The sequence below is a fragment of the Rattus norvegicus genome, chromosome 15 (genome assembly GCF_036323735.1).
Source record: "Rattus norvegicus strain BN/NHsdMcwi chromosome 15, GRCr8, whole genome shotgun sequence".
Classification (NCBI taxonomy): domain Eukaryota; kingdom Metazoa; phylum Chordata; class Mammalia; order Rodentia; family Muridae; genus Rattus; species Rattus norvegicus.
The window spans coordinates 39,126,973-39,147,210 of NC_086033.1; the positions used below are offsets into that span (position 1 = coordinate 39,126,973).

General features: G+C 44.0%; 1 protein-coding gene across 4 annotated transcripts in view; it reads left to right on the top strand.

The window, feature by feature from the left end:
• Positions 1–20,238, top strand: part of Mipep (mitochondrial intermediate peptidase) — a 125,615-nt gene that overhangs the window by 24,672 nt on the left and 80,705 nt on the right. For 3 of the 4 annotated variants that reach the window (XM_039093685.2, XM_008770779.4, NM_031052.2), the window contains exons 8-14: positions 319–367; positions 2,439–2,499; positions 6,365–6,417; positions 12,613–12,766; positions 14,285–14,362; positions 16,718–16,922; positions 18,999–19,108. In XM_039093685.2, the coding sequence (XP_038949613.1) occupies positions 319–367; positions 2,439–2,499; positions 6,365–6,417; positions 12,613–12,766; positions 14,285–14,362; positions 16,718–16,922; positions 18,999–19,108 (710 nt within the window). Of the gene's footprint in view, positions 1–318; positions 368–2,438; positions 2,500–6,364; positions 6,418–12,612; positions 12,767–14,284; positions 14,363–16,717; positions 16,923–18,998; positions 19,109–20,238 lie in introns of those variants that run through there. The other variant, XM_063274693.1, reaches the window with a different exon arrangement.

The window sequence follows — 20,238 nt, forward strand, 5'->3', positions numbered from 1 at the left end:
TAAGTGGAGACAAATGGAGTTTATATTGTCCTTTCAGGTTGTTTTCCTTTTGCTTTCAGTCAGTGCTCTCACCGTTGAGTGCAGTCTAAGGCTTTGGACTAGTATAGTACTCAGTTAGTTTAATTTGTTTTTCCAGGAGATAATCAGTGTCTAGAATTAATGATCATTTTTCAAACACATGGAGACAACTTGCCCACCTTGAAAATGATCTCTTTAGGGGAGACTACATGTGTGAAAACTGTCACATTACAATTTTAGCATGTATGTCCATGTTATTTCACATAATTGAAGGCATTTTCTTTTGGATTTCACCTTTAGAGACTGTCATGCAGTTCCTTGAGAAGCTATCTGAAAAGCTCTGCGAAAGGTTAGTCTGCGCTCTATTTAATATTTCAGTTGTACAGTCAGCTCGTGTGTGTGGTGTATGTTTGTGTGTGTGTTTGCATAGATCCACATCCGTCTGTATGTGCAGGTGGAGGCTTGCAGCCGATGGTGTGTGCCCTCTGTCACTCTACCTCATACTGAGACAGGTTTTTTCACTTGAACCCAGGGGTGGACAGGTCAGACAGTCCAGCTAGCGAGCTGATTCCCAGGGTTCCCGTATCTCCTCTTCTTTAACGCCTGCCTGGCATGGCGTGTGCCTCCTAAGATGTCTCCCCTGTTTCCACAGTTAATTTTTCTTAAAGAGACTTGTTTTAGAAATTAAGAAGCAGTTTACTGAGAATGTAAGTTTAAATGTGAGTCAGCTATGTTGGCAAGAGATGATCCCCCAAGGAGACATTGAGGACAGCCTCCCTGAGGTACTTGTCTAAGAACTTAGCCAGTTCTCTTTATCGACTCACTTTCTTCAACAACACCTTTCCAAAATGGTATTTTTGGGGGGGGGGTTGGTCTTTTTGAGACAGAGTTTCTTTGTGTAACAGCTCTAGCTGTCCTGGAACTTGTTTTGTAGACTAGGCTGGCCTTGAACTCACAGAGATCCCCCTGCCTCTGCCTCCCGAGTGCTGGGATTAAAGGTATATGCCACCACCTCCCGGCCCAAAATGTTGTTGAAACCATTTATTTTTAAATCCCATCACTAAAACCATTTATTTTTAAACCCCATCATTAATTATAACAAACTCATAACACAGCATGTCTCTTGGAGATAAATACAGGAGAACTTGGTTGCAGTGGGCCTCTGGATTTGGGGTTTTTGTTTTAAAGATTCTCTACCTCGGGGTTTGTAATGGCACACTGCATTTTCCTTCCTGCCCCACACCTGATGGTGGTCTCCTCAGTACCTTGTTGCTGTCTCTGCCATCCCTCCAGACCTTGCCCATAGTCATCTCTTCCAGCACTCGGAGGAGTGATGGCTACCTTGCTTTCTTATGGCCAGGGTTCCAGCAAGAGGTGTGCTGTGGTTTGGAGGGGGTGTGCTATGGTTTGGAGGGGGTGCTGTGGTTTGGAAGTTCAAGCCTGTGGCCTCTTGTCTGCCTCACAAAGCTATCTAGTCTCCTTTGTCATTTTTTTGACCATAGGAACACATTGGGTATTAGCTCAGATTTCTGTTTTGAAGTTTTTAAAGGTTTATTGTATGTGTTGACTGTTTTGTCTGCATGTATGTGTACGTACTATGTGCATGCTTGGTGTCTGTGGAGGTTGGAAGCGGGTACCAGATCTCCTCAGATCTCCTGGGACTGGAGTTACAGAAAGTTGTGAGCAGCTATTTGGTGCTGGGAACTGAACCCAGGTCCTCTGGAAGCCATGAGAGCTTTTAACCACTGGGCCATCACTCCAGTTGTATCTGTTTTGGATTTAAACTTGTGCTTTGAGTCCCTTCTAATTTGGCTCAGATTTGTCACTTTGAAATATTTCAATGCCAGTGAACTGCTGTCTCTGTTCCAAAGAAGAGGAACTGAGATTAAGATGTTTCTCAGTTTTCTCACTTTTGCTTGAAGAGTTCTCTGTTTATAGCTATAGATCGCATTTTTAGCAAATGCACCTTCTAATTGTATGTTTGTATGTATGTGTGTATGCACATATGTATGTATGTATGTATATAGATTCTAAAAGATACTTCCTATTGCTCAGAGTTTTTCCATGGGGAAAGCCTTGAGTAGCAGCTGTAAACACGCTCCGTGTGAATGTCTTATAGAGAGGAGCTTGTTAGTTTCCCGCCTTTGGGGTGCTGACCTAGAGTCTGCTGGTGAATCTCTACCTGTTCCCGGTCCCCAAGCTTTAGTACTTTCAAGGCATTCCCCTACATTGTGCATACGGTAGCGATGACCTATGTAGTTTTATACAACACTTCAGTAAAAGTTGGATTTTAGTCACGGTTTGCTTTTATAGTAAGACACCTAATTTTATCATGACTGTTGGAAAGTTCATAAAGTTTATTCTTGTTGCAAATACTAATTTTTTTCTTAATAAGTAATGATAGACTTTTTTTTTTGCAGAACTAGAAAAGATTTTGAGATGATGCAAGGAATGAAAACAAAACTAAATCCTCAAAATTCTGTAAGTAAATGTGTTGGAAATGTTCACATAATATAAACACAGTTTCGACTGAAAACAGTAGCTCTTGATTCTAGAACTTTCTTTGTTTAACTTTAAATTTGTTCTTTGCAGTTTTGTACATGTGAATAGAATAATGTGATCGTATTCCCCTCCCCATTGGTCTCTTATTCCTTCCCACCAAGCCCCTCCCTTTCCCCATCCAGTCCCCCTCATGCCTCTTGTGAATGTGTGCTTCACTGCGTTTGCCTAGGGTGCCCATGTAACCATGGGTGCTGGGTTGTTTGTTTACTAGAGCAAGGGCAACTTGACATGGGAATGTGATCCCCCACCCCCAGCAATCATTATTTGTCTGTAGCTCTAGGGAGGGGTGGGGCCTTCCTAGCCTCAGTTATCCCTTATCAATATGAAGGAATATCGATAGTCAGGTCTGTGTAGGAAGCCACAGTTGCTATGAGTTTATGTGTGCAACAACCGCTCACGTGCAGAAGATAGAGTCTTACCACAAGCCTTCCGACCATTCCAACTCTTACATTCTTTTCAGCTAGCCCTCTTCCACAGGTCACAGGCCTTGGAGGAGGGGTCATGGAGATGTATGGTTTGGGGCTGACCATTCAGCAGCCACTTATTCTCAGCTCTTTGACCAGTCCCGAGTTTCTGCAACTATAGTGAGCTGCTGGAATAGAAGCTTCCGACAGAGGCTGAGCAGAGCCAGTCTGTGGGTGGACATGATGTGCGGAAGGCAGTTTGGGATTGTTTCCACTTAGCAAAGTAACCACAGTAGGTTCTGCCACAGGGCCTCTGACTTTTGTAGCTTCTAATCAGGTTTACAGTGTATCAGACATGAGTTCCTGTGGCATGGCCTCAAATCCAATCAGAAAGCATTTCATTACTCCGTGATAGTCATACCACTGTTACATAAGTGGGTTCATATTGTTGATTCTAGGACTTCCTTTCGATTTCCCGGAAGCCTGTGTAGTCCTTTTAATGCTTGGTCTTGCTGAATTTGGTGTTGAAGTATTTGACACATAGTTCTGAATTAGAGGCTGACTGGAAACCCAGCATTTTTTTTTCAATTAATTGGTGTGTGTGCATTTACAAATGTATATTGACAGAAAATGTATTTATGAAGCACTGCTTCCGTTCTACGGAAAGTCAGCTTCCCATTTCATGGGAGCTTTTGATGAAGCCTAGTGGAGGCCTGATCTAGCTGGTGGCAGTTTGAACTTCAGTGTTAACCTTGTATTTACACCTCCAGTACCTGCTGGATCACACGGTCCAAGTGGTAGAGCAGCCTGCACCAGGGCTTGGGTCTGTCTAAGAGCCTTCTCCAGGCCCTGCTCAAAGCTAGCAGGTTTTTGAGTCACTTGGTATACGGGCCAGAGTAACAGACCCAAGTGAGGAATGTGTTGTCTCCAGAATCCAAGTTGGCCCACTAAGCTTTGTGCTTCTTTCTTGATGGTGAGAGGGGCCGGGTACAACAGTTTATCTTTTGCCTGGAAAGGACTGTCTCTGCATGCCCCATACCCGGGGTTCCTGAAAGTTTCGCTCGGTGGAAGGCCCTTGGATTTTGACAGGACTTATTTCACATCCTCTGAGGTGAATGTGCATTGCAGAGAAGTCCAAGGTGGCTGCCACCCGCTGTTCAGTGGGTGCTGTCAGCATAATGTCATTAGTCTAGTGTAAATCAGTGTGAGATTTTGCGAAGAGACAGATGGCCAAGAGCCGTTTGAACTGTTCAGACACAGGGTTGGAGAGTTACTATACCATTACGTATATGTTGTCTTCAGTCCTAAGGTCATATGAACTGAGGTGATAGAATAGACCAAGTGTCTTTGTGGCTAGACTGCTGCCCTGGCACTTGGGACGTTGTGAAGTGATAGGACTGCAGACATTAGGAGCTTTGTGTCCACGGGGCTCTAAGGTACCACAGGCTTTTTGGGGTTGTATGGGCCATTCTTTTACAGCTGTTACTTTGATGATGCTTGATTTGATAGCCCCTTTAGAGCTATAGGCATGGGGAGATCCACAGAAGGGAGCCTTGTAGATTTGGAAACTAAGCCAGTTTCTCAGACCTACCCACTAAGGCATAGATGATACATTGCTGGACAGCGTAGGATGAAAGCAGCACGCCCATCTGGGGCCTCCCGTATCTGGCCTGGTAGCTAATGTTCATGGTGGGCACATCCGTGCAGGATACCAGGTCATACAGCAGAACTTAGTCGGGTGGAGCAAACAATTGAAAATATGTTGCAGAAAGCTAATTCGGTCAAAGCAGATGTACATTGTAACTTTCCTCCCAACATTTTGGGTGACCGGATGCAGGTAGCCCTGCAAATGTTGAAGTCCTGATCTTCTCAGGTAGTCTCCGTCTGGGCAAGTTGATGCTTGTGCCTTAGGCATGTAATAAACTTTGTGTGTTCTGTTTTGTTGTTCTTGTTGCTTAAAAAGCACTCTTCTTGTGGGTTGTGGTTTTGGGTGAGTCGTGTGGAAGTGTGTATGTATGGAAGCCAGAGGTCAACTTCACAAGTCATTTCCTATCAGCTGCTCCTCTTAGTTTTTGAGATAGGATCTCTTAGTGGAACTCAGAGCTCAATGGTTCAACCAAAATGGCCGCCCAGCCAGTGAGCCTTGGGCATTTTTCTGTCTTTTCTTTCCTGGTGCTGGGATTAAAAATAGAAACTGCCATGCTCAGCTTTTTACATGTGTTTGGGGATTAAATTCAGGTCCTCATTATTTCACAGCAAGAACTTCATTGACCAAGCTATCCTCCCATCCCCATCATGTGCTCACTTAACCGCTCTCCTGTTAATCCATTTCGCCCTCCTAGACCATGTGCTAAGGCTGCTGTCTGCTTATATTTATGGTAGGAGCCCTACTCTGCCATGCGCAGGCGGTGCATAGTCAACAGCTAGAGGAGCTAGAGACTGGGTACCGAGCTCCCTGCCTTTCAGGTCATGACGAGAAAGACCAGAGTCTGCACTCTCACATCACCACACATGCTGTGCCCAAAGCACCATGGTGCCATGTGGGAAGGAGCACCTGCTTCCTCAGGGTGCTAAGCTGAAACTCAGAAGGGTGAGGACACAGGGCAGCTGGGAGTGCTGAGCCTTACTCTGAGCCGGGTGTTGTGCCTGTGTGAGAGGTGCTGTTGACCTATCAGCAGGTACTCAATGAGTGACATCATGTACAGTCTAGTATGACCTCGGGTAGGTGAAACCATCCACTCAGGTGCTCAGGCTTGCTTTCCACATCCTTCATTGGCTGTCACACACCTGCTATTGCTTCTATAATGAAATAATAATATAATGTAAATTATATTATTATGTTATAGTATAATTAATATACCATTTATAATACATAATATATGTTATACAACTTATTATTATTTTGAGACAGAGTTTGGCCTTTTAGCAGGGCCTTGAACTTGGGGTCCAAAGGGCTGGGATTGTAAGCCTCAGGGCCATGCTCTGCTCGATTGGGGTTGGCTCTGCTTCCGGTACATTTTAAATGGTTGCTTTGGTTTAGGGGCTGTACCCTAACCTTCCTGCTCCTCTCATTTTACTACCTGCAGTATATTTCGTGGACTTCTATATGGGTTATGATTTGGGAAAACCTTCATTCTGGCTGAATAAGTTGACTGTTGACTACACTTTAGGATGTCATTTACCTTGGCCCCAAATTCTAGGGTTGTGCCTTATTTGTATCTCTGTGCATTGGCTACAGAAAAGTCAAATTGTGCCTTACCATGGTTAAAATTTTTTTTTAGATATATGTTTTAAAAAGGCTTTTATTTTATAATCTGGCCAAGTTTCTGATAACAATAGATAGTCAATATCTTTGCTGACAGCGAACCATTTCCTTTCAGGAACTAATGCCTTGGGACCCTCCCTACTACAGTGGTGTGATTCGTGCAGAGAGGTAAGCTTCTCCAGAAAGGCCCCTGTGAGAGGAAGATGGGAGTTCTATGCACTAAGCACTTTGCACATTAGTAATAGAGCCGCTCGGGTCCTACGTCACACACATGCCTTCCCTGAGACATGCCTCTCCCTGATGACAGAGCTGTGCTTGCTTTAGCAGATCATCCCTTCATCTGTGTCTGCTTCAGTGCAATATTCCATCATGAGTCTGCCTTAGCCTTTTTACCTGTGTCCACCTCAGGAAAACACCCCTTCACATGTTTGCCCCAGCCAAACACCATCCAACACAAATGACTTTCCAAAGAACCCTGAAGTTTCCACTTCACATGGGGCTGTTTTACTTTATGTTAAGTACTTCAGATGCCCCTAAAGAAGGAAAACAACCTGTTCAGAGTAGTGGAGAATCAGCGAGTGTTAGGTCTGCCCAGGAGTGACGTGGGGAAGACTGCAGTGGGAGGAAGGACTGTGACTTAATCAGCTTTTTCAGTTAGGTTCTTCAGAGAATGAAGTCTTTCAAGTATGCAAAAGATATATGAACTACATGAAGAGATGAGAAAAACATCCAAAATAGTTTTGTTTGAAATGAAAACTTAGTTTTGAATAGGCAGAAGTACATTTGCATGGTTTAAAATGTTAGAACAAAGATGTTCATTAAGAAATGTTGAGCCCTGCCCTTCCCTGACCACCAGAGGCCATTTTCTAGAGTTGTTCAATCTGCCCTGTCAGAGGTTGAGTTTTGTTCTTCATGCTTGGGTAGGCATGGTGTCTTTTCCTGCCAGCAGCCAGCCTCAGGGCCCTGGGTGTGTGCTGGTTGGTGCTTGGCAGTGAGATGTCTTCAGGAGGCACAGTTTACTATTGTTTACTCCCTGCCAGGCCTCAAAAATCCCAAATGCAGTCACATAGTGAAATAAATGTGTTTTATACTTATTACTGTAAATCACCGGAAAATTACTCAGACAACACGGGACTGTCACAGAAGGTCTTCTATTTAGTGTGTGAAATCTTATTTTTGGTGGTGGAGACATAGTGACCTTGGTAGTTTAAAATTTTTAAAAATGAAACTCTTATGAAATTATATTTCAAAATTCAAAATGAACAGAAAAGGATAGTGTAAGTACCTGCCTAACATTCACCTTTTGGGTACAGTGAGTGTCAAGTTGTACTGCGTTTGTTTCCTCTGTTCTCGTTTAATTTCTGTTTGCAGTTTTGTCCTTCCTCCCTTCCTTGTCCCACTGCATTAGCTACACACTTGCTAGTCAGTCTTAGATTGTTCCTCTTCTCCCTCTCGTGCTCACTCCTCTGAAGACGACACGGACGTCTTATGGAACTTGAACATCCTTCCCTAATGCTAATCTGTCATCTGACGCCTGGCCTACAGTGGTGTTTCCTCAGAGCGTGCACGATCAGCTTTCTGTCACTAACAACATATCTGAGAGTGGTTCTCTGAGGAAGAGAGGTTTGGGTTTGCTCCCAGTTTTGGAGGCTTCAGTGTCTGGTCCATGGGCCTCCTTGTCTTGGAGCCTGTTGCTAGGCAGTGCAGCATGGTGCAGGGCACATAGTGGAAGGGCTGCTTACTTCACAGCAGTCGGGAGGCAGATAGAGTCAGAAGAGGTGGGAGTTGTTGTTGTAAAATTATGTTCAAGGCTGTCTTTTTCCCTCTCTACATCCGGCACCGCAGTGCCCCAAGGTATCTGGTAGATACCTTGCCAGAACCACACATCCCAATTTCGTGGCTGCCCAGTGTCTCTGCTGCTACACACTCTCTTAAACTTAAATTGCTACAAGAAAGAACACACAACACAATAACCTCTGATCCAATGGATAAGATATAATTGCCCACCTAAACATACAAAGCCCTGTACACATCCATCTCTTAAGAATATTCATAACAACCTGTAAATACACAGAGTGGAATCGTAACATCCGCCTCCATGTTCTCTCCATGGCTTCTCTTGCAGTCTCCTCTGGTCTCCCCATCTCCTTTCCTTCCAGTCTCCTCCTCTTCCCTCAGACTTTTCTCCCGCTCATCCTTCCTTCTCGTCCAATGACAGGCCTCATTCCAACTTGTACCTGCCTTCACCTATGTGACAATCCTACATAGTGTTCTATTCAGTGGCATACTCTCAAGGAACTAGCTTCCTTCCACTGGGCCCCCATCCTAAAGATTCCACTGTTTCCCAGTAGCACAGGGTCTGGGAGCCCAAGCCTTTGGTGGCAGTCAGAATCTATAATGTCTTAGTTTGGAGTTTATTGCTGTAAAGAGACACCATGGTCATAGCAACTCTTTTTTTTTTTTTAAGATTTATTTATTTCATGTATGTGAGTGCACTGTCACTGTCTTCAGACACACCAGAAGAGGGCATTGGATCCCATTACAGATGGTTGTGAGTCACCGTATGGTTGAATTCAGGACCTCTGGAAGAGCAGGCAGTGCTCTTAACCACTGAGCCATCTCGCCAGACCCTCATGGCAACTCTTATAAAGGAAAACATTTAATTGGGGCTGGATTATATGTTCAAAGGTTTAGTCCATTATTGTCATGGTGAGAAGCATGGTAGCGAGCAGACATGGTGCTGGAGAAGGAGCTGAGAGTTCTACATCTTGATCTGCAGGCAGCAGGAAGGGACTGTGTGTACCACACTGGGTGTAGCTTGAGCATAGGAGGTCTCAAAGCCCACTCGCACAGTGACACACCTCCTCCAACAAGGCCACACCTCCTAATAGTGCCACTCCTATTAACAAGCATTCAAACACATGAGTCTGTAGAGGCCATTCCTACTCAAACCACCACATGCATGGTGACAGCACCAACTCTGTGTTTCACCTCTTAGTTTGTGAGAACTGTGATCCAGGCAAGGCCTGCACGTTCTAGTTGTTGATCCCCACCCCTTAGTTTTACTCAAGGGTAGTGCTTCCCCTTGCATCCCATCGGCTGTTGTTGCAGAGAACATGCCATTTGTCTTGCCCGTGGCTTTATGCATTTGTTCCATTATGCATTGCACTGGTTCCTCTCTTGAAGTCATTCCTACAGGCTGCGTGCTGTTTGTAAGGACCCAGTGTTAAATGCTTCCCCTTGGGGTAGGGTGCTGCAGTGCCATGTCATAGCAGAGGACGTGCGTTGGTTGGCCGATGCCCCCCTTCCACTGGTCTCCCTAAGAGTGTATGCCCACTGGTGACTGCATCCTGGGGAGCGTCAGGGTGTCTTACCTAGAAAGCATGCAGCCTGCTGGTTCCAGAAGCCTGGGAGCAGCTGCTTCCCCTGCATGCCACATGACCTCACAGTCTTTGATGGGCTTTGTGTGAAGCAGTTCTTTTTTTTCAATTGCCAACTTCAAAATAAGGATTTAATAGCCTCCTATGTCACGACCTATAAGTATTTTTTAGCTCTCTTCTAAATTCAGGGAATCTGTTGATTCAAACCGTTTGTGTTTATTATAGTCATTGTTAGGAGGGTACCATATTGGGCAACTGCACTGAGACGTTTTACTACCTTTTACCCCGTCCCCCCATTGTTCTCATTATTTAAACTGGATGGCTTTGTAGTTATTTTGGAAATTTTGGATAGTCTCATTTATTTTTCACCCCCCCATCTGTCTGTCCTTCTTTCCCCCCACAAGTCAGAGTCTCGCTGTATAACTCATGTTTGCCTCACACAACGCGTGCCCGCCTTGCTTCTGCCTCCAGAATGCACCTCCGAGTCCTGCCATTGTTCCCGTTCAGTGATGCTTCCCTCAGTGATCCAAGTCGGTGAGCCCTCTAAGACGGCCCTCGTTCCTGTCGCCGTGTTTCTAATTTCTAGCGTATTCCTTTGATTCTGGAGTTCCTTCTTCCACATGCATTACCCGTCTGTTCTGGTGACCCTCTCTCCTTTCTCCTTTAGAGATCTTAAGGTGTCACTCCTAAGTGTTTCACAGCCCTGTCTGTTCATGTCCGCATTCCTGCTATGTCTGAGACGGGTTTGTCTCTCCTCACCACCGCTGGCAATAAACAGTAACAGAGGTAAACACTATTGCAAACGAAGCTTTTTGTTCTGCAGAAAGGAACAATAGCACAGAGAAAAGGCAGAGGCAGCTGGTGTGGCGATGGCCTTTATAGTCCCCCCACACGAGTGATTCCTGGCCTCTCCTTCTGGAAGCCGGGACTTGTCTTCTCTCTAGATTGCCCATCTTACTCCTTTAGAGCAAAATGCTGCCATATCTGATGAATAATTGGGGGCTTCACACTGCCCCTTTTCTGATGGGGACTCGGTCACATGGTGGACTGCCTGAAACTCTTCTGCTCTCAGATGTGAGACAAGCAGGCACCAAGCCCCCAGCCTGGGTGCCTTCTGCTTATGTGCAACTCTGATGAAGTCCAAGCACGTCTCAGATGGGTCTTGGCAACCTCTGTACTACACTCCAACAGCAGCATTCAGTTAGTCAGTATAGAAAGATGGTGTTCAGCCACATCTCAGGGAGTCCCAGCCCTAGATTGGGCACTCTGTTGCTTTGGGCCCTGAATAACAGCATTTGGCTTTGGGTATTGGGTAACAGCCACTGAGCTTGATGGCTTGTGCCCTTGAGGTGACCCCAGTGTTCTCAGCCTCTCCCTACTTGCTAGGGTGGGTCTGGAGGCTGAATGATGCTTGGTTTGGGTATTTCTACATCAGTTCCAACCCTCAACTCCCTGGACTTTTGGTTAGGTTTTGGTTAAGTAGTTTCTTTTAAGGGGAAGTCCATAGTAAGAACAGAATGTTCTGGCAATATTTCAGAATGGTTCCTTTTCTTCTACTGACTACTGGCAGGAGAGATTTTTCTCTACCTTAAATTTGGGGATTGTCGGGATCCTGGAACTCATGCAAGTGTGGGGTGTTGTACACAATGAGGGAGTTGTGGCCTTCTGCCTGTCATTCCAGTTTTGAGGGAGGCGGTTTGCTGTATGACCTGGATGCTACTGGGTCCTGCTGCTGTCCCATTTGTTCCCATTGCTCTTGCTGTTAGAGGGAGTGGTGACTTCTGGGTCCCTTGAGCATCTGACCAGCAGCCTGGAGCTTCCTTTCCGCCATGTATTCCAAGTCGTGTGCATTCCTCTCTAGTTGATGGGAGCTCTATCGGTGCTGTCTCCCCCCACCTCTTCCTCTGAAAGTCCTGGGATCTGCCCTTGATCAGATGGTGATCACTTGGCTGTGTCCTCTGCAGGAACCTTCCCCCACAGTGCAGCAACACTCCTTTGTTGGCCCTGAAGACTGCTCTCAAGTTGTGTCTTTAAATTGTGCATTACTGTCCTCCCATGGTCACAACCTTTTTTCTTCTCCAGCATGCAGGGCAAACTCACCTTTTCTTAGCAGTTATGTGTATCCTAGACAGGCTGGTTCTTATTCCTTCCCCACGTCCTGTCTCTCTTAAAATACCTAATTCACCAGTCATTATCATCAGTTGTTTATGGGTAAGAAGAAAAGAATACAACAAAAGAGACAATAACAAACGCAGTCCTTACATGTAGGAAACAAGTGGAATTCTGAGTGACTGTGCACTGTTTGGCATGGGCACAGCCGTGCCATGGACCTGTGCCTCAGCCCTGTGGGAGTGGCAAAGCCTTCCCCAGGTGCAGCTCAAAGGGATGGCAACTGTGTGTGCAGAAAATCCTACCATAGCCTTCTCCCCTAGGATATTAATGGCCTGAACACTGCTCCCCTACAGATACTGCTCCTGCTGAGATTAACTAAACTGTCTCCTTGTCCAACTGTCTACAATAATCCTGCCTCCTTGTTTGTCTGGATATCATAACCCAACTCCTCATTCTGACATATGCAATAACCCTGTGCCCTGTTCACCTGTATGTAGTAAACACACTGGGCTTTCAACGTGCTGTGGCCTCTCCACCAGGGAGCTCATAGCACCCAACTCCGGCTTTTCTGTGTCCGTATGTCTGTCCTTTCTTCATCCCCTCACTGCCCCAGTGAGGGTTCCAGGATCCAAGCCACGTAACAATGAGACTCATAAGTTTTAAAAATCAGTCACATCTCTGCTCTCACCTCCCCACATGCTTCCTGCTGCTATCGATTGAATTGCTGGGTGAAGATCCAGACACTATAGACTGCCAACTGTGCCCCTTCCTGTGCATCCTTCTTTGTTACTCTGGTCCTAAGTATAGATGACAGTTAGCTTTCTGGAAGCCAACAGAAGTAGCACTGCTGACCCCTTCTTCCCTCTCTTAGGTATAATATTGAGCCCAGTTTATATTGTCCATTCTTATCCCTTGGAGCTTGCATGGAAGGCCTGAATGTCCTATTTAACAGACTGTTGGGCGTCACCTTATATGCAGAACAGCCCTTCAAAGGAGAGGTGTGGTGTATTGATGTCCGGAAGCTGGTAAGCCTCCCCCTGCTAAGGCAGCACCTAGGGCCCCAGGGCCCTGTTAGTGGGTCCCCAGCAGTGTCTCCTTTGACCTGCTTGTTTCCTGACAGGGCACCCCAGCTCATTTCTCCTTCATTAAAAGTTCAAGCATCGCTTCCTCCGATCTAGGACCTTGCACAGAGGACCCGAGTGTGGGACAAGAGAGTTAGTTCTCCAAAGCAGGCGTTGTCAGGAAACCTGATAAAGCGCTGATTCCATTTACACACTTGGAGTGGTCGTGAATTCTAGCTGCTAGAAAGTCTGTGGTTGCTCATACAATGGCAGTGTCCTGGCCCTTTTTAGTTCCCACAGGTATTGCCCCTAATTTTTCAGGCTTTTTCATGTGTTTGCAGAGGTCTTTGCATCAGACATTAATTTTATCCTGCATCAGACATTAATTTTATCCTCTGTCTGATTTATTTGACTTTGATGACAACTTGAAGCCTGGAGTTTTGCCTTTCTCCTATTTAAGGCCCACTTTTACTTGGGATATGAATATTTTAATCTTTCCTCAGAAGGTTGTGACTTTCTCGACCCTATATTAATCTGTCCCCAGGGCTTCATGGAGCAGTGCCATTTATTTCTTCTGCATACTTGCTGGGCTTGCTACACTCGGTACCCAGTCATGCCTGCTGCCTTGGTACCTTTGGCCATGCATAGAGCATGGGCTAGGTATGAAGCAGGCCAAGCTAGGAGAGCACTCTATCTCTGTTGCTGTTCACAAAATAGCCTGTCATGTTACTAACTTCCCAAATGTACAGGTTGGGGAAAAATCAGGATGTAATTTAAAAAAAAAAAAAAAAAGCCAGTGACAGATACAGGAGTCAGCCTTGGTCTTCTCTCTGGGACAGCACCAGGCCATGGTGCTCATTGCTGTCTCTTTTGGTGCCTTAAAAGAAAATTGGTGCCCAAGAGGTACTTTGCGGGTGCTTGCTGAGGGAGGGAGACGGGGAGGAAGGGAGGGAATAAATATACTTGCTTCAAAGTTGAGAACAGCAAATTGTAATCACCAAGTTCAGAAAAACAAGGCAAGAAGGAGCTGAATGACTGTGTAGAGAACAGAGCTGCATTTCATCAGTTCTGGATTCAAGGGCATGTATGTGTATATTGTGTAAGACAGGGAAGGAAATAACTTACCACGAAAATTGTCAAGCCAGCCTTTCTTCCCAAATCTTTTGGGTGTTTTGTGAGGAGCCTTCTGTGAAGAGCTGTGATTTGTGTAGTTAATATTGAGGGAGGGCAGATATGACACAGGACCCAAAGGAAACACAGGATTTCCAAGTCCCAGGCTCCAGAAGTGGAGCAAATAGGTGAATATCTTGTGAAAATTAGGATATATTAAAAAAAATTAGGAAAAAAGTAATTAAAATGGCTATGGCTATGACTGTGGGTGTTTAATATACAGAATCTTGTGGTTTTCTGCTTTGTTTTGTGTTTTTAAGTTTTTGATGGGGTCACGGGTCACTGACCATTAAATTTGAACTTGTATTCTAGGCTGTTGTTCATGAATCTGAAGGGTTGCTGGGCTACATTTACTGTGATTTTTTCCAGCGAGCAAACAAGCCACAGCAGGTAAGCCTTCCTCCCATACAGTAGGGTTCTCTAAATTTACTCTTTTTTTTCTTTTTTTTCCGGAGCTGGGGACCGAACCCAAGGCCTTGCGCTTGCTAGGCAAGCGCTCTGCCACTGAGCTAAATCCCCAACCCCCAGTAGGGTTCTCTAGAAGTGGCTGGCAGTTTATCAGTATGAATGTGAACTTGACATGTCATTTTTACAGTTCCATAATACTTAAAGGCACCAAAGATTTTCTAAATATGTAAATGTGACGATAGGAGAGAATTTGAAAGTAGATCATGAGAGGAACTGCATGGATCAGTATTAACTAACTATGGATCAGTATTAACTATGGACCAGTATTAACTAACTATGGATCAGTATTAACTAACTATGGATCAGTGTTAACTAACTATGGATCAGTATTAACTAACTATGGATCAGTATTAACTAACTAACTATGGATCAGTATTAACTAACTATGGATCAGTATTAACTAACTATGGATCAGTGTTAACTAACTATGGATCAGTATTAGCTAACTATGGATCAATGTTAACTAACTATGGATCAGTATTAACTAACTATGGATCAGTATTAACTAACTATGGATCAGTGTTAACTAACTATGGATCAGTATTAACTAACTATGGATCAGTATTAACTAACTATGGATCAGTATTAACTAACTATGGATCAGTATTAACTAACTATGGATCAGTATTAACTAACTAACTATGGATCAGTATTAACTAACTATGGATCAGTATTAACTAACTATGGATCAGTGTTAACTAACTATGGATCAGTATTAGCTAACTATGGATCAATGTTAACTAACTATGGATCAGTATTAACTAACTATGGATCAGTATTAACTAACTATGGATCAGTATCAACCACTCGGATTTGGAATGTGATATTAACTAATTATACCGGGTAACAGTTTACAAGCTCTTATTTTTGAAAGCCAGCACATAAGTGCTTTATATATTCACACCTTTTAATGTTTACCCCAGTCTTTTGAATTAGGCTTTAATACAGTGAGGTTATGCACTTGCTCAGGACATAGGTAGAGGTCTTAGGCCTTCACCCTAAACATTCTGTCTAGAGCCCCAGCTCAACCCCTTTCCATGACAGACAGTTGTCCTACTTAGCATCTCAATTGAGTAATTGTCTTCTTTACCTGGTTCATCTGTGACATGTCTGTGAGGGATTGTCTTGACTGTTAATTGATATAGGTGGTCGCAGCCCACTGCCATTGGCACTGTCCCCAGCCAGGTGGTCCTGGGGTGTATCAGAAAGCAAGCACTGTTACTTCATAGGTTTTTTCCTTCAGTTCCTGCTTGGATTGCTGTCCTGATTTCTCTGAGTGATATTCACACCTGGAAGTGTGAGCCAAAGAAACCCTTTCTCCCACAAGTTACTGGGTCCATGGATGATGTTCCGCTACCAGTAGCTCATGGCAGACTGGCTTCTTCCCTTCTGCTGCATACTGCATTTGCACACAGATGTACTAAATACTTTTAGTATTTTCATGCAATGGGAAGTACCTTGACTTCAGGTTAGCAATTATAATGGGGGGGGGGGGGTGACAACGACCCTGTGCCTGGCATTTAATAGTGATCCGAAGTTTCCAAGGTGAACAGAAGTGAGCGAGCATAGGGGATATGCTCAGCTTGGGGGTCACAGGTCGCATTCTACACTCTGCAGGTCAGGCTTGTAGAGACAGATTGCTTTCTTTGGTGATTTGGCTAACGGAAGTCAAACAGAGGACCCAAAGACAGGTCAACATCTCAGGGTCCCAGCTTCTCCCTCTTTCCTCAGCGGGTGGCAGTTTAAGGATTCTCAGCCTGGGCTCTGACACTTGTCTGGGCTCAGATCTGGGAGGCAACACGTCCAGCTTGGGTGCAGCAACTCGATGTCTTGAAGACTTAGTTTCAGTTGTCTTTTCTCGTGTCGTTGTGGAGGAGTGACAGTCTGTCTGCTCCAGACTCTGCTAATATAATTCAGGCCATGGCTGCTCAGGAACAAGGATGGCAGACTGGAAGACTTTCTGCTGGTTGCCTGACACCAGGGCCATCAGGACCTTTTCCCACTCGCTGTTAACATTAGAGTGTGGTCTCAGCTCTTCATACCGTTGTTCGCAACCCTGTGCGCATCAGGTCAAGCCATGTTTTTGGAGTATCTGAATAAAATCCATCAATACATTTTTAGTGGCTTAAAAATTAAAACTTTAGAAAACAAGGAAGTGGACATAGAGGATAGAAGTAGAGCATGTTAGACGCCTGAACTCATGCATTTCCATAGAGTTTTCTATCTAGACTTGTTCTCTAGAGTGTCTAACACCTTGTCTCTGTATTTCCCTCAAAGGATTGCCACTTCACCATCCGAGGGGGCAGATTAAAGGAAGATGGCAGCTATCAGCTCCCAGTTGTGGTTCTCATGCTGAATCTCCCTCATGCTTCCAGGGATTTCCCTACCTTATTAACTCCTGGGATGATGGAAAATCTCTTCCATGAAATGGGGCATGCCATGCACTCAATGCTCGGACGAACTCGGTACCAGCATGTCACTGGTAAGGAAGGCTTGCTTTAGGAATCTGTGGTCATTTCTAGTGTGGCCTTTGCTGTCTAAGGTCTTTCATCTCAGGTGGCCTCATCGTGTCACTGCTGCACACTAGGTCCTTTCATATTCTCTCTTGATGGTAGGAAATCTCAGGTGTCAATCTTGAATTTGTGCCCGTTTATATTTTGTGACAGCACAGGGGACTTACACTTGTGTGTGTGAAGAGAGTACGTATCTGTCTCCTTAGTCCCTGGCACAGTTACTGAGTGAAATTTTTTCCATTTAAAATAAAACTCTATTTTTTTTTTTACAAAATAAAATTTCTTAAAAGTGTGGTAAAGTAGTTTTAAATGTACTACTTCTATACAATATTGTTATTATGCTTTATGAATTTTTAATGATGCCTGATTACATTCAGGATTTTATTCTTACCTTTCTTGTCTCTAAGGTGCTGTTTTTGTTTTTCTAATTTTTTTGAGACAAGATCTCTAGTAACCCACACTGGCTTTAAACTCACTGTTATAACTCAGGCTGGCCTTAAACTCACTGGATAATGTAAGAGTAACCTTTATTTGCCACATGTAATTGTTATCTCACAGGCTTACTAATGAATAAATTCACCGTTTCTAGCTCTTTCTGAACATTGGCTGGTTCAACTCAGCTGTTCTGGCCCAAATTCCTGTTCAATCTGCTTCTCTTGGCTTCTGACTGAATTGCTCTGCTTGACCTCAGACTAACTCTGTCAATGTATTCTAATCTTCTGACTCCTTATTCTCTAGCTCATTCTGTTTTCACTTGCAACTTGTCTCTGTAAAAACGTACTGATAAAAACTCTCTCTCTCTCCCTCCCTCCCTCCCTCCCTCTCTCTCTCTCTCTCTCTCTCTCTCCCTCTCTGTCTTTCTGTCTGTCTGTCTTTCTGTGTGTGTGTGTGTGTGTGTGTGTGTGTGTGTGTGTATGCATCTGTGTTTCTGTATGCTGTTCTCTTAAGTTGCCTCTCTTCCCTGTGCCGTTCTTATGAGAGTTGGGTGTATCCTATCTCTGACTCATTCAAACTTTTCTCTGATTCATTACTTTGTCTGCCCCTCAATTGGATGTCACTTTCAAACATGGCTGCTTCCACTAACCTTACCTTCATTGTTTGGGGTTAAAGGTGTGTACTAAGGGAGTGATTATATTCCAGCAAGAGGGATTAAAGGTATGTCATTATAGCTGGATTACACAGACCCAAAATGCCTTTGGATGTGAGACCTTATCAGAGCAGCCATGTTGCTAGATTAAAATTTCTCTGCAGTATTACTCAGGCTGGACTTGAACTCACTGTATAATTCAGGCTGGTCTTGAACACCTGATCATCCTTCCCCCCACCTCCCAGGTACTGGGATCACAGGTGTGCACCACCACACCTGGCTGTACTTTGTCTGAAGTCCTCAGTTCACTACCATTAGCATTTGATCACTTCCAGATAAGGTGTTAGCATCCACTGCTCATTAACTAACTCTGAATACACAGAACTTGGGCAAGAGAATGATGTTTGATGAGACTGTGAGTGGGTTGACTGGAACAATAGCGTATCTACAGGAGGTTCTTAGAGACTTGTTGCCTCAAGGAACTTTGAATTTAAAATATTGATTTTTCTTACCAAAGATTGACTCTGTTACAAAGAGCAGTATGTAGCTTAAGTAAAGTCCTTTGAAAACAAATGAAGGCTAAAAGCATTTGGAAATGGAAGTCAGTGAACTAAATACAAATGCCGTACTGGTTGTAAGAGGGTTCTAATTTATATTTCATGTCAAGCCAGCACAGCAGAAGACAAGCTATGTGGAGAGGGTGTGAGCTGTCGCTTTGTAAGGCATTTCAGCAGCTGTGCAAATATTTTTTTTTACTCTTAATATAAAGAAAAATATGTAGGATTATAATAAACTTTTCTGCAAATATGTACAATAATTTTATAGAGTAAATTATTGGTTCAGTGAATTAAAACTTATCATAGTTCATCAGAAGTACAAACAAGTTTTAAAACGCATATAATATGAAAGACAAACATGTTGATTTAACTCTTACCTAATTTTTTCCTCTTCTCTTCAGGGACCAGGTGCCCTACTGACTTTGCTGAAGTTCCGTCTATTCTGATGGAGTATTTTTCAAATGATTACCGAGTAGTCAGCCAGTTTGCCAAGCATTATCAGACTGGTCAGGTAGGAACAACTAATGGAGGCTAATCACCCCTGATCCCGAAATTTTAAATTCAAACCTTTAAACACTGACATGTACCACAAGCAGAAAATCACAGACCTGACTTCACACGACAGGTCATAGTCAAAACATAATACACAAAACAAAATGCCACCTCGAGTGGCCTGCAGGTGTATGTGTAACACAACATGTCCGTGAAAGAGTGAATTCCCATTAAGAGTTGGTTCTTATTCCTATGCTGTGTTAGCTGTGTATGCACAGATATCCCCAAACCTGAAAAAGCTAAAAATCTGAACTAGTTCTGGTCTCAGGCATTTTGGGTAAGGGGTTCTTATGTGTGGTACCGTATTGTGCACTGGGTCACATGATTGGCGCTACTTATGGCCTGCCGAATACCGCTCAACTTTCTGTGTTTATTTCTTTTGTTGTCGTAGACACTACCTCTCAAGCAAGCTATCATATCATATTTTTCATCCATGGTCATATGCAGGAAAATAGCTGCCTGTATCTGATGCCCAATAATCTTCTTCTCTGTCCCCATCTTTACCCTATAAGGAAACGGTCTCCACTTTGCCCTGCTGGGTCCCCGGCCAGGCATCCAACTTGTCTCGCTATAAAGGGCTTCACTTGTGCACATCTGTTCTCTTCGTTTGAGTTGCTTTCTTAACAACTTTTTTATCTAAATATGTGAAAGAAGTCTGAAAATCCCTTAATTCAAAGTTTTTTTTCCTATCTATGTGTGTGTGACACATTACAATTTTAAACACTTCCAGATTGAAATGAAAGTTATAGTTCAGTAGTTCTCTGTGAGTATAACCAATGGTATGCTGGCATTTTTGATTTGTTTTGTTTTGTTTGTCCTGTGGTGCTGGGGATCTAGCCCCCAGGTTCCCACATGCTAGCTAGCTACGTGTTCTGCTACTGAGCGACATCCTCACCCAGCTGTCCCATGCTCATTGGAAAATATACTCTTGCCTTCTGGAACCATTTCCCCTTGTTTTACATTGCTGTTTGCATCTCTAGGCCCTAGACTTTTGCCTCGTACGGGGTTGGGGCAGAAGAGTAAAACTTAAAGATGTTAAGTGAAAGGATTAATCAAACTAGGAGAAAACATGAACCAAATTAGGACTGA